The sequence below is a fragment of the Desmodus rotundus genome, chromosome 7, assembly GCF_022682495.2.
Source record: "Desmodus rotundus isolate HL8 chromosome 7, HLdesRot8A.1, whole genome shotgun sequence".
NCBI lineage: Eukaryota > Metazoa > Chordata > Mammalia > Chiroptera > Phyllostomidae > Desmodus > Desmodus rotundus.
Genome location: NC_071393.1, coordinates 111,000,648 through 111,014,274, shown reverse-complemented (window position 1 = coordinate 111,014,274; position 13,627 = coordinate 111,000,648). Strand labels below are relative to the sequence as shown.

At 54.5% G+C, this 13,627-nt stretch overlaps 1 protein-coding gene and 1 non-coding gene across 2 annotated transcripts in view; both read right to left on the bottom strand.

The window, feature by feature from the left end:
• Window positions 1-13,627, bottom strand: part of PLEKHH1 (pleckstrin homology, MyTH4 and FERM domain containing H1) — a 53,154-nt gene that overhangs the window by 1,772 nt on the left and 37,755 nt on the right. Inside the window, exons 13-28 of the mRNA XM_053928489.1 lie at window positions 12,468-12,554; window positions 11,977-12,138; window positions 10,949-11,029; window positions 10,452-10,634; window positions 9,924-10,032; window positions 8,991-9,103; window positions 8,195-8,371; window positions 7,751-7,848; window positions 7,129-7,306; window positions 6,450-6,605; window positions 5,221-5,321; window positions 4,182-4,323; window positions 2,745-2,887; window positions 2,487-2,616; window positions 1,485-1,559; window positions 1,042-1,188 (exon numbers count right to left, since the gene is read on the bottom strand). Of these exons, the coding sequence (XP_053784464.1) occupies window positions 1,042-1,188; window positions 1,485-1,559; window positions 2,487-2,616; window positions 2,745-2,887; window positions 4,182-4,323; window positions 5,221-5,321; window positions 6,450-6,605; window positions 7,129-7,306; window positions 7,751-7,848; window positions 8,195-8,371; window positions 8,991-9,103; window positions 9,924-10,032; window positions 10,452-10,634; window positions 10,949-11,029; window positions 11,977-12,138; window positions 12,468-12,554 (2,082 nt within the window). The remainder of the gene's footprint in view (window positions 1-1,041; window positions 1,189-1,484; window positions 1,560-2,486; window positions 2,617-2,744; window positions 2,888-4,181; window positions 4,324-5,220; window positions 5,322-6,449; window positions 6,606-7,128; window positions 7,307-7,750; window positions 7,849-8,194; window positions 8,372-8,990; window positions 9,104-9,923; window positions 10,033-10,451; window positions 10,635-10,948; window positions 11,030-11,976; window positions 12,139-12,467; window positions 12,555-13,627) is intronic.
• Window positions 259-397, bottom strand: LOC112312099 (small nucleolar RNA SNORA1). Its single transcript, XR_002975544.2, has one exon. It is a non-coding gene; the product is annotated as a small nucleolar RNA SNORA1 (small nucleolar RNA).

The window sequence follows — 13,627 nt, the reverse complement described above, 5'->3', positions numbered from 1 at the left end:
AGAAGGGAGTCAGGAACTATAAATCAGGACTGAAGAGTTCTGAGTCTCTGCAATTCTTATTTTTGCTAGCCACCATTTCCTGTCCTAGGTGGGAATGAAGCCCTCGAGACAAAAGAGGTCTGCCTGGAATTCACGCCTGAAAGAAAGGGGCGCATGCGCAGACCGTCCCACTTTGTGACTAGTTTGGGACAGGACAGTGAGAACCTTTTTTTTCTTTCATTTTTTCTAGTTTTCCTTTTCCATCAAAAAAAAAAAAAAAAAAGCTACAGAGGTCTCATTGTCACCACCGCAATACAACTGCTGTGATGGAAGTACAACCTGTGTCTCATGTAGCCCCATTAACAATTTCTGGGCACCATGCTCAAAAACAGCGCCTGTTTTCATATAGAATGAGGCTTAAGGTGAGAATATCTTGAGGAGGCAGCTGCCCCGGCCCTGGGCCTGCTGCAAGGAGAACAGTGAGTGTGCGCCCTGACCCTGACTCAGGTCTGCACAGTGCTGAGGCTTGAGGGAAGTAGGAGAGATGGAGAGCACAGGAGTTCCCTCCCTGGCCGGCCCCTCCCCCACCAGCTCAACGTGGCTACGGTTGTGGGCTACTGACGTGCAACTCGAGATGCAACTCGGCCTGAACCTTTCAGGCTCATGATCCTGGACAAGGCCAACAGTTTAACTGGAGACGGAGCTCTTGTAGAATATTGTCATAATCCCAGCTTCCTTTCTAAATCCCAAACCCACCTTTTTTTTTTTTTAATCCTCACCTGAGGATATATTTTTATTGCTTTTAGAGAGAGAGGAAGGAGGCGAGAGAGAGAGAGAGAGAGAGACTGATACGAGAGGGAAACGTCCGCACATTTCCTCCCGTGCACATCCCAACCAGGGATCAAACCTGCACAACCTAGGTTTTGCCCAGACCAGGAATTGAACCCGCAGCCTTTTGGTGTATGAGACAATGTTCCAAACAAGTTAGCCACCTGCCTCGGGACCAAGCCCATCTCTTCCTACCAGAATAGAGGAAAATGCTTTAGTAGCTCTCAGACCCACCTTGGGAGCAGCCATCTGGAAGATCAACTTCTCAATGTGGCCCTTCCCAGAGCTCTGGTCCGGAGTGGATCTAATCACAAGCATGAAGTCATCACGGCAGCCGCCAAAGGTCATCACTGAAGAGTAGGGGTAAGTGGCGTGCACTTGCTGTGGGAAAGAGCCCGTTAGTATGAGGGAAACTTTCCACCTGCCTCCTGAGCTAGGAACCAGCGTCCCCGTCTCGTTTAAGCACAGGTCTCCTTAACCAGGAAGGGGGACTCTGACGTGGTCGTAATCTCTACACCTGCACCTTCCACGTCTACAAGCTGTGTTGAGACTGGAGGACCGCGGAGCCTGGGTAGGGGTGGGGGTAGGAGGACCATGGTCACTTAACTCAGGCCCTTGAGTCCAGAGAGGAGGAGACAAGACTATTCAGGAGGAGGGGTCAGGGAGCCAGCCCTCACCATAGTGTTGTGGTCCAGGATGCTGACACCGTCCTCGTTCACAGCGATCCACACCAGAGTGTTCTCCTTGGCAGTCTGGGAAAACAGGAACATCCCATGAGACACATCCGCAACTAGGGATTCTGGACTACGAGAGCTTTGTGAGGAAGAAGACTTCCAACCTTTTCTTCACCTCGGAAAACATAAAAGATGGCATTTGTACAGGAGGTATCTGGCCTTGGGGCTCTGGCTACCTCCTAACAATCCCGAGGTGGGAGGAGGTCACTTTCTCGGGGCACCTTTAGCCTATCCTGTCAGGGCACACTGGTCGGGGAGCTCCGTGCTACAGAACGCAGCACCGCTGGCTGCTCTGTCATGGCCGTGGAGGGCAGGCTGTTGCCTCCCAGCTCTCAGAAACCGACAGCATTCCACCCAGTTCCCCCCACCCCCAGCTGAAGTGCATCTTGCTTCAATCACTTTCCTAGGGGCTGTAAAAGAAACAGGAAAGCAAGAATGAAATCGCACAGGCCTTAGGCCCTACCCGTAAGAAAAGTGACGATTCAATGGACAATTCCTAATGTGCACTGCCAGGGCTGCAGAAGGGCAATCCAGACTTCCTATTTCCTAACTAAAAGGCTGGGGAGGTAGACAGGTCACCCTCTTCAGAAGCTTTCCCCAACTTTCCAGACCAACTGGGGCCCCCTGTGATGTGCCCTTATAATTAGTTGATCCTCTCTTTTTTCCCCAGGGGTAGCATTGAGAAAGAAATCAATAAAGGAAAGAGGAGGGTCACCCAGAAATAATCCTGACCCCAAAGCAACAAATGAATTACAACCGCTCTAGAAAGGGAAATGCAGAGTAGGCCAGAAATGGGTGGAGAGACAGCGACCTCTGGTGGTTGCTGGTTTGCAGGCCAGTGCTGTAGCCTGGACTCGCGATCAGGTAGGGCCAGCAGTTCCAGGAGAAACAGGACATTCCTGAGTGTGGTCACCACTCCGTCCACTGGAAACCACCTGTACTTACCTGAGCAGCAAAGAGCTTAGCACCAAAGAAGGGCCATTTCCGGGCCACCGTCAGGTAGATGCGGATGCACTCTGGAGAGGAGCAGCCTTGCAGCGCAGCCCACTTTGTGGTCAGCTGATCTACCAGGTGCCTGGATGGGACAGACAGGGAGAAACAGTGCCAGGGAAGTGCCAACACAGTTTCATAGCAGCTCCGAGACCTCCCCAGCTCTGCACCCACATCTCCCACAGTGACTCCCCACGAGACCTCGTAGCCTACCTCAGCTGTTCAGGGGGTGCCCCGTATCTGTAGCGCCTTGGGTAGAACCTGTCTAGGACCTGCTGTAGGTGATGCTGAGCCTTGGAAGGGGGTGTGCCCCCAGGACTTGGTGGGAGGGGCCTCTCCAAGTCCCCGAACTCTACCTGTGAGAGAAGCACGGGTGGCACAAGTCAGGAGCCTGGATGTGGAGGGGCTGAGCCGGGGGGAGGGGTTAGGGCGGGCTGCTGAGAGAGAAATAAACAGGTGAAATAAATCATCACTTCATAACTTTATTGGTGAGGTGGGAATGGATGTGAGAAAACACTTCTTGTGAACAGACCCTTTATTTCCAGTTTCACAGACACTAGAGAAACAACTTTAGAGTCCTAGTATATTAGAGATTATGTAGACCAACTTTCATTTTCCAGCCGAGGTTAAGTGCCTTATCTGAAAAAGCTAATTAGTGGCAGACAAAGGAAAACAATGTAGAAATTTTGGCTGCCAATCCAAAACTATGGGATACAGGATTGAAGATGCCACAGATCCCAGGTCCTTGAATACAACACTGATCTGTTCAATGTCATTCATTATAACATGGATGAGATAGTTTTGCTTGAAGTTGCAGAACTGGGTGACGATGTTACATGAGGACTGACTGACTGCAGAGGAGCAGACTGTTCCAGATGTGGCCTTCGGAGTCAGACACCTGGCTCAAATCCCAGCTCTGCCACTTACCAGCTTACAACCTGGTCAAATTACTTACACTCTCTGAGCTCCAACATCCTCATCTATTCCGTGGGGATGAGAATTAAATGGGATAATACATATAAAATATGTAGCACAGGGCCCTCTCTAGAGTATTCGATAAACTTTTATTATATTAAAGATCAGCTATTATCATTTCCCCTTCCTTTTCAGCGTGCAGATCCACGCGGACCATCCGGTACCCAGACACCTTTGGCAAGATGGCCTCCTGAAGGTAACCGGGAGTAGAGTCAAAGTCTGAACATGTGTTCCTTTTTCTAATTCTAGGTGAAATATTTGGCAGCTTTAAGTACAAATTTTATCACATACATTATGGGATATGCATGATTTAAGAATCATACTTAGTACATCAACCCTGTAGGGCAGGTGCGGAGGTACTTTGGCTTTCCGTCTACACAAATGGAAACAAAAGCATAGACAAGTGATGTGACGTGGTCAAAATCTCACAGCAGGGAAATGACTAGGACTCAAACCCAGATTCCATGCCCAGAGTTCTGCCCGTGGCCTGTGCCTGCAGTGAGGACCTCTGCTGGGTAAGGAGTCAGTATCTCTCCACAGTCAGGGACAGCAAGGCCACCCTGTCCTCTGGCACCATGGGATCTGCAAACCTCCTGTCTCAGGCTGTGTGGTGCGTTCCACCTGTGAGTCCACAGATGGCACCCTGACCCCCCCGATTCCCGAACAGAGCCTGACCTGGGCCATTAGGGCAGCCATCTCCAGAGCCAGCTCCTTGTTGACAGGAACCCTGCCTGCCACGATCTCGCCACTGGTTTGGAAGGCAAGCAGCAGGCGTTCTCGCTCCGTCTCCCCTTTGACTTGACTCCGAAAGTACAGCCTGCAGGGGAGAGTGAGAAGCAGGTCCGCTGGGGTCCCAAAAGGATGCGGTCATCCTGGCATCTGTTTACCTTGATTTGCAAAGACAGAAATGACTCTTTTTCTACCATTCGTGAGCCTGTTTTCTATTGCCTCTAAAAAAACTGAAGTAGGCATGACACAGAACGGACATAGGGCTATCAGATCTCAGAGCAATGGTAGCGCGTGGTTAATTCTGGATACACGATCAGATTTACTGGGTTTGGTGAAGGGAATCTGGTACTGGGAGTCATAGCTTATCAGGGAACTGGATGAGTTAAGAATCCAAGAGACGGATGGAAAATTATTTGCCTGGAGACATAACTGGGATGGGATTTTCTTTCTTTCTTTTAGATTTTATTTATTTTTAGAGAGAGGGGAAGGGAGGGAAGGAGAGGGAGGGAAACATCAGTGTGTGTTTGCCTCTCATGTGCCCCCTACTGGGGATCTGGCCCATAACCCAGGCATGGACCCGGACTGGGAATCGAATGGGTGACCCTTTGGTTAGCAGGCGTCACTCAATCCACTGAAGCACACCAGCCAGGGTGGAATTTTCTTATTCAAATTGATACAAAGTCAGGATGTCTACTTCTGTATTCCCTGGAATTGGTATAAGAGCAATTTATTTTTAGCCTCAAGTATCTAGTGCTTGTACAAAATTTTGCTCTCCTAAGATAATGCACGCGGCCACCTTATGAGGCTGGTCTGTGTTCTTGGTGTGTGTGTTTGTGTGTGTGCACACGCTGCCCGAGAGCCTGAGCTGCCCAGTGGGCCTGGCTCCAGCCGATGAGCACCATGCGGCGCTCTTTCTGGGGGGCTCCTGCCAGTGCACCCTGTGGCAGCCCTCAGGCTCGGCCCACCCCATGCCCAGTGCCCAGACCTGTTCTTGTACATCAGCTTCACGACACGAGTGCCGCCCTCCGACTTCCCAGAGTGCAGCTCCTTCAGGGCCTGCTCCCACTTGGAGATGGCATCACAGATCTTGAGGAGGCAAAACAGGGAAGTCAGAAAAGCGCCTTTTGAGGGGAACCAGACCCAGGCAGGGCTGGACTCAGGCAGCGCAGCAGGGCCGAGCTGAGTGACTGTCTTCCATGGGGGTGACGTGCGGGGCCTCCCGCTCCCACTCCCAGGACCCTAGGTTCCTGCCACCTCCTCACAGACAGAGGTGGAACCTGGGCATGGCGTGAGCAGCAACGCACAGCAAAGCTGCCCCTCTTGTCCTTAACATGTGAGGGGCCTCCCCAGAGGCAAGGTGGGTCCCAGTCAGACACCACGGCCTCATGTCACCAGCTCCCCTTCTGTTCCACTGACTGCCGCTCCCCTCTTCAGCAAACACACCCAGAGACCTCCTGGGTAACAAAGCCTCGCAGACGCCTGGACATTTACAAAGAAGGTGGGTGGTACCGTGTGCCCAGGCCATGGTAAAAGACTGTAGAGGCCTCTGCCCTGTTGCCGTAAAGAAAGCAGACACTGGACCCAAACATGCAGCCCATCACGTGTGACAGCACGTTTCCACGAACGCCATGAACCATGGCTCTGATTCCAGACCGCGATACCAGGCAGGCCCTTAGTCCCATTGAAGGGCCTTTAATACACAAGTACCGTTAGGCTCTATCTCTGTAAAGCGTGGCTGAGCCTGTAGGCATAACACAGGCCCTGGCAGACAGGGTAAGAGTGAAATGCCAGCTTAGGACACAGCATCCAGTGGGTCTAGGCATACAGCTGTCCACCCACATGTGTGTGCATGTGTGTGTATGTGCACATGTGTGTGTGTTTGTGTGTGTATAACTGGCAGGCTTGGCTGGGGCTTCTGCTGAGACGTGCCTCCCTGTCCTTCCTACACCGGCTGAGAAGCAGCGTTCCCCTGGGTGCTGCACAGCCACACAAGGGAGACAAGGATGTAGAGATCTTCTCTCCCAAGACAAGGGCACAAACAACTTTTCATGGCACAGAAATGGGGGGAGCAGAAATGGGGGGAGCACCTTGGGCTCAGCACCAAACAGGCTGGGAAATAGGCACCCCTCAGACAGGCTCTTCCCCACCACCGAAACCCCGGGGCCAGGCGGGGGCTCAGGAGGGCCTCCTCTGGCCTAGCGGGGAGGTCATCACCTTGACATTCCCCTGCAGGCAGTGTTCCAGGTCCCTGCCAGAAGGGTCGTCTGTGAAGAGGGCAAAGCCAGAGCGAGATGACTTCCTCATGCCTGTCTCCTGGTTCAGCCGCTGGAGGAACTCCTCAACGGTGGAGGAGCCATCGAAGCCGACCACCTGCAGGGGAGAGGCCTTAGTTCCAGAGGGGTCTCATGGGGGGGTCTGCGTCCAGAGGTGGAAAGGCTGGCTGCAAGGAGCGAGGGTGAATGGAAGAGCCAAAGGAAGACTCCATTCCGTGTTCACATGCAGAGGGTGCGTGCCTAAGGTGTGAGCCCGCCCACTGGAAAGTGGAATCAGACAGAAGCTCTGGTTCTCCTTTACGGCCCCTTCTGCAGAGGCCATTTCAGGCCATCTTCTTGGTCAGTATCTCAGCTTCCCTGTTCACACAGTGGGTTCAGGAGATCTACTTCCAGGACATCAAACAGTGGCGTGCTTTTGCGGTTCAAGCTCCCTTCCCCTGCTGCACTGGCACTAACCACCCCACTCCCAACCCCTAAGCCCCGTGCCCATCCTTTTGCTGGTTTGCCTATTAAGAACCTGCTGATCCTAAGGAGGCTTAGCACCCACCTGGCCCTAAGGCACCTCCCCCAAGACAGGGATAGGAGAAGACTCAGGACAGGGTACGTGCCCGCCCCCTCACCTGGTAGGTCCCGTTGGCAAAGTGCACAGGGATGCTGAAGGGCAAGGAGTGGTGGAAGGGGTTCCGCAGCAAGATGGACATCACCTCCATGCGTGACGGCCTGGCTTCCCGCTCCCCCATCTGCAGGGTCCGCTCCACGGCCCGCTGGCAGTAGATGGCATACTGGCCAGTTTCATTGCTAAAAAGACAGGCGAAGGAGAAGGGACTACTAGGGAACCCACTGCTCCTGCCACTTTGACAGCCCGGCTCCCACAGCCAGGACCACGTCGGCAGCTGGGGCAGGCCGCGTAAACACCCTGAGGCCTGGCCTGCAGCATCGATTTGCCATTCTGGGCCTACATGAACACGGCAACAGGGAATGAAAATTTGGGAATGAGCTGCAGGCAATGAGCCCCCACAAAACACCCATGCATGTGTGAACTGGTGTGCAGACAAGCCCAGGCATGCCCAGGTCTCCATCCATGTGCCCATTTGTGTAAACCACAATGGGTGGAGTCTCTGTGAGCACTGAGCAAATCTCGGAGGGTGGGGGGTCATGTGATCCATCCTGGTCTCCCCTGTGACACTTAGTCGTGCCACAGCCAGGAGGGACGGGGCAGCAGAGGAAATGGCGCCCACTCACCTGGGGTCTGCATGGCGCTGGAGCTGCTGTTTGATGTACCAGAGGAAGTGGTGCTGAGGCAGGAAAAGTGGGGCGCACAGGGCCAGGAGCTGCCAGCACTGCAGGGGAACCGGCAGTGTGGGGTGAGTGCTGGGTCAGCCCCCACGGCCCTGAGCCACAGGGCCTTCGGCACACTCTCTTCACCAGAGCCCCCCACCTTCTCTGGGTGCTGGGACGGCCAGGTTGGTCAGGCTGTGCCCAGAACAGCAGTCGCCCAATCTGGGTACATAGACACCCAGAAGGGACGGTGAGAGGGCAGCTGTGCCCAGGCAGCTTTGGGCGCTGAGGCTGCCCACTGGCTACCAGGCTCAGACGATGCCTGCCCCATCACCTCCTCCTGCTTCCCACCTCCCGGGCAGCCCTTGCCGATGGCTCCTGTCAGCTGGTCGCCCTGGGAGCCCCTACCTGTGTGAGTGAGTGCTTCTGAGGCGGGCGGCAGCTGGCCTGCTTCATGAGCTGGCAGTAGATCTCGCTCTGCAGCTCGGGGTGAACCAGGCAGACCTGCAGGGCCCTCTGGGCCAGGGATGCGTGGTAGTCCACCGAAGTGGCTTCCACAGGCACGTTGATGAAGAGCTGGCAGGACTGGCAGGGAAACGACAGTGGGCACAGGCAGCCCAACAGCTCCGACCAGCCCTCCGTGACAATGGACAAATGGGGCCGCCCCCCCCGGGCTCAGGGAGGCTAGATCACTGCAGAGAATGTTTCTAAGGGGGAACACTGCTACAGCTTGAGAGCAGCTTGCTTGCTGAGAAGGCTACTTAGGGATACAATCCTTCCTTCTTTAAAAGTTTCTATTACGTAAGCAAGACATTCATTTTTTTAAAGGACGGACTATTCAGACAGGCACAAAGAACATTCTAAAATAGGTGGGAATCTCGCAGGCCCAGAAACAACTTGAACCTGTCCTTCCCTGCTGGTCACTACAGGAGGTGGGGCGCCCCTCCGGCTTCCTGCGAGTTTCACAGGTGCTTCCCCAGGGCTCGTGAATGAAGTCCCAGAGCTTCCGGCCTCCCTGTCCCGCAGGACATGGTGGCGGCCCTGTGGGGCTCTCCCTTCCTCTTAAGATCCTTCTGTGGACCACCCCCTAACTGCATGGGTCCCCTCCCCCAGAAGAGGGGAAGAACTGCTTGGGGCAGGGCCTGGGCACACCGTGAGGGCACCCGCCACCTGTCGGCAGAACTGGGCTCCGCTCCGGCTTTACCTTAAAGAGCTTGAGGGCCTCCGTCTGCAGGGCCTCGGAGGGCAGGGTGGTGAGGGAAGTGTACAGCCCGTCTTTGCTGTAGCACAGCACGGGGTGCCTCCAGAGGGGGGAATCTGCCCGAAGCACAGCAGCGGAGAGCAGCGGCCGTTACCACTGGTCAGGGAACCTGCCCCCCCCCCCCCGCCCCCCGCCCTGATCTGTGAGGAAGACAAGGGTTAACTGTCTGGGACACGCAGGCCATGCTGGGTTTATATCTAGCCTGTGGGGCACACAGCTGTGCATTGCACTGAGCGCACTCACAAGCACAGCTGATAGGAAGGAAGGTGGCTACTGCTTTGCTCGCAGGGCTGCAACAGGGACGAGAGTGCGAGGCGTGGGCATCTGAGTGCAACGCAAGCGCGTGTGTGCGGGGGGAGCCCCTCCCTCCCTGCAGGGGTGGCTCTGGATGGAAGAGTGTGTGTCAGCCTGAAATAAACACGCTGCGGAGCCGCAGTCAAGGGGGGGCGTGTGTGTGGTAGGTGCTGTTAGTGCCTCCGGCTCCTAAAAATCAGTAGCAAAATAAAGACCCCAAGGTACCCCAGGTCCAGGTTAGGCACCACGTACTGATTAACAATGCTAACTATAGATTAACCAGCTACCTCCTTTCCTCAGTCTTCCTCCCAGCCAGCAAAGCTGTGGGATGAACAAAGTAAAACATTGACCCAGGTCCCTGGAAGGTGTGCTTCCCAGCAAAACTCCCCCGGATATAGAGTGGTCACCTTAGCAGCTTCACCAGAGACAGGGGCCCTGGAGCTTGGGATGGGAATGCCCTTCTGAGGTTCAGGTGGTTTTAAAATAGTGTCGAGGTACAGCAGTGCTTTCTCTGGGCCCCTGAGCAAAAGCTGCCCAGCCCCCAGCCCCCAGCCCAGGCCAGGATGGCCATGCTGGCCTTACCTGGGTCTCCCTCACCATCCATCAGTTTGCCAATGAGCTGCTCATAGGCAGTCCCAACCCTGGCACTGCTGCCACCTGCAGCCACAGTGAGATGATAAAGCCACGTATCCTGGAAGAGGACAGAAAGCCATCTGATGGGCAGCGGGGGGTGGGGGGGGTGGGCAGGGGGTTGCGGGGGAGGGGAAGGTGGAGGCAAGAGCTCCTGGCAGGCTTCCTCGAAGGGGCCAAGTCAGGGTGGGGTCAGCTGGTTTGGGGTGCACAAGTCAAGGCCACCGTCTCTAGGAGGAAAGACTTGGGATCAGGTGAACACGAGCCCCAGTTTCTAAGCCAGTGGTTCTACCTCACTGAAGAGATGGTCGCGGGGGAGAAACTCCGTATCAGGAATACTCGTAATCAGGGACTACCAGTCACCAAATGTCCAGGAGGGAAATAAACAAGGGTGTGGGAAAGATCAGGGGAAAGAGAGGAGGGGAGATGGGAATCACTGGCCCCGGAGGGGGCCAGCCCGGGGCCCAGCCCCTCCCTCACCTTTTCGTGCTTGGTACCAATGAGGAGGTAGGTGGGGCTGCGCTCTGGGGACTGGATCACCAGGGTGCAGTGGGAGGAAAGCAGCCGCCGGGTTCCTCCAGCCTCATAGTCCTCGTCCGAGTCGCAGGACCGATCCACTTCCTCTATGAGAGCGCCCTGCACAGGCAGGTGGCCCAGGGGCCGCTGTGGACATGAGCCTTCCGTGAATGGGAGAGCCAGCAGGGGACAGGGGAGTCTCCCCTCTTGGAACCCCGAGGCCCCAGGATGAGGCGGGGAAAGGATGGCTCCCTGGCTGAGGCCTGCTTGGGAAGGTGTGGTCAGACCCCACAGAGGGTTTGCGGGCCCTGCACCCTGCAGGGAGCCAGCTGGCGGGCTGTGTACTTGTCGTGGGCTTAGGTGGAGTAGAGGAGTAGATGGGAAAGCTCCATCAGGACGCAGAGCAGCAGGAACGGGGTGTGGGGGGAGGAGAGCAGGTGCTGTGGGAGGTCGGGGAGTACCTTATCCTCATGGCTCCGATAGTAGTAGAAGGTTCTTGCAACAAGAGCACACCACACCAGCTTGGAGTGGCCATGCTTTACCTGAAAGACAGCAATGAGCCAGCATTACTACAGCCAGGTGACCCCAGAAGTACATCCAGGACTGGCACAGAGAAGCCACAAGAGGCATATGTCAAGCCCCAGGTCAAACTCGGGACCTTAGTGGAGATGCCATTCACACTCCCTACTACCAGAACCAGCCCTTCCACAGCCAGGGGCCACAACACTGTGTGCTGTGTCACGCCCACCCATCCTCACGCGACCTTCCATAAAGAGATTAACCAGGCCAATCAGATGGCCTGTCCCAGGAGTGTGAATGCGGGAAGGACACGCTAGCCAGCAGAGCTGGAGTTGTAGGGATGCCGAGAGGGAGGGAAGGGCCATGGGGGGCAGGTGTGCACCGTGCGGAACCACAGCTGCACACACAGGAGACCGAACAGGGGAAACAGAGTCGGAGAGCCAGCCCACCAGCACTGAGCTCGCTCCTATTGGCCACTTTGCTTCCTGACGACATTCAGGCCTGGTGAACGTGCTTCCTTGTTAACTTGCCTTTTCCTTGGGGTTAACTTGTGCTCCTTGGCTCCTTGCAACCAGCAGAGCCCTAACTAAGACGCCTTCAGGGCAGACGTGGGATACGTTTTGAGTGGCCACACCTACCTCACTTAGGTCACAGTTTCTATTCATACTGCTGGGTACAGATGAGGGGGTAACCCCTAATGACCTCAAAATAGGGACAAGACAGTCCTTTCCTCCCTCTGTCATGAAACAGCTGTTGTTCTAACAACCCTGACCCCTGTTCCCAGGGAATCACTCACCATCCCCGATGTGGTCAGACCATATTTGAGGCCAACGAGCTAAGCCCTGTGGGGAAATCCCTAGAGAAAGGGGCTGTGTATGACGAGGGGACCCAGTGCCCCCGGGCACTCCCGCTCCTGGCTGCCCTGGCTCTCAGAACGACCACATTCCCCCTCCTCCAGCCCCAGCCATACCTTGGTCAGCCAGCCCTTCACGGTGGGCTTGGTGCCACCCTGAGACAGGGCTAGAGGCCCAATGGCCTGGACCTTCAGCAGGTTCTGCAGGACTCGGATCCACTCCTCCAGCAGGCTGGGTGAGTCGGCCGTCAGGTAGTAGGTTTTCTTCTCAGAGATGAGCTGAGGAGTGAGGGATGGAGGGGAGCCAGGAGACGGGAGGTGGGGGCAGACAGAACAACAGAAACCTGGCTCGGAGGTGGTGCGAACCCCTGGTCCACGCCCCTCCTCCTCCTCCTCCTCCTCTTGTGCTCCCTGTTTTTTTTACCTTCACTCCCTCTCACATTCTGTGTCCTCTTCCTTCCTCGCACTCACACATTAGGATCAAACCCCAAGGTGGACATAATGGCTTTCACTCATGCCTGCTCTGCCCCGTCTTGGTCTCCATCACAGCCATTTCCAAACCCTGCACCTCTGCTGTCTAAAATTCCAGCTGCCGGGACCATCCTCACCTGGAATGTCTGTGCACCCTCCCCTCGAACAATTTGGCAATGGGAGTTCAGTTCCACTTGACCCTGAGGTTTCCGGATGACATCACTCTGTAAAGAAAGGAATGATCTTATTCCAGGTCACAGGCAAAGGAGTGATTCATTCCCAAGCCTTCCTGGGCTGTGTGATGGGTAACTCGTTCTGCACTCCGGTTCTAGCTAAACGGAGCAATGATGAACCATGGGTCCCTCTGACCCAGTTCACATTCAATATTATTCTGAATTAGTTTCAGGTGTACAGCATAGTGGTTAGACAATTATGAAACTCGACAAAGTGTTCCCCTGACATTTCCAGGGCACAACTGTGTATTAACAGTCTTATTGACTGTATTCCCTATGCTGTGCTTTACATCCCCATGGCTATTTTGTAACCACCAGACTGAACTTTTCAGTCCTTTCACCTTTTCACCCAGTCCCCCAACCCCTCCCCTCTGGCAACCATCAGTCTGTTCTCTGTTCACTTTTTGTTTTGTGTATTTATACTATTCTTTAGATTCTACACATAAGTAGGATCATGTGGTACTTGTCTTTCTCTGACTGACTTATTTCACTTAGCATAAAACCCTCTAGGTTCATCCATGCCATCACAAAGGGTAAGATTTCATTCTTTTTATATTGAGCCTTCAAAACTGGGTCAGAAGCCACCAGATTATGACTAAGCTACACAGCCCTTAAATTCTTCCTCCTACATCCTTTATATCACGTGTGGCATATAAGTGACATATATATCACCATTCCCATTTCCAGTGCCACTGCAGACATTACTAATCAATCAGACCATGCCTGCCAATTGGGCAATACAGGCTCAGAATCCTTAACATGGTGTTTGAGACAGCCACTATCAACCAACCAGATGTGCACAAGAGTCAAGGCCTTCTCACCCTCTTCAAACCATTAACATTAGTTATTGACCAGGGAGGGCCTGTCAAAGTAGGCCCCAGCATCCAAGGCTCCCTAATTCCAAACAGTGAAGGAAGGATGGGGAGGAGGTGATGGGCCACCTGGTAGAACAGTTTTTTTTAAAGAACCAGAAGAACTCGGCTTCCGAAGGAAGAAGGAACCTCCAAGCCAGCTCGTCTGGAACTGCCATTGCCTGCTCGGTGCCAGATTTCACTGTGAGATCC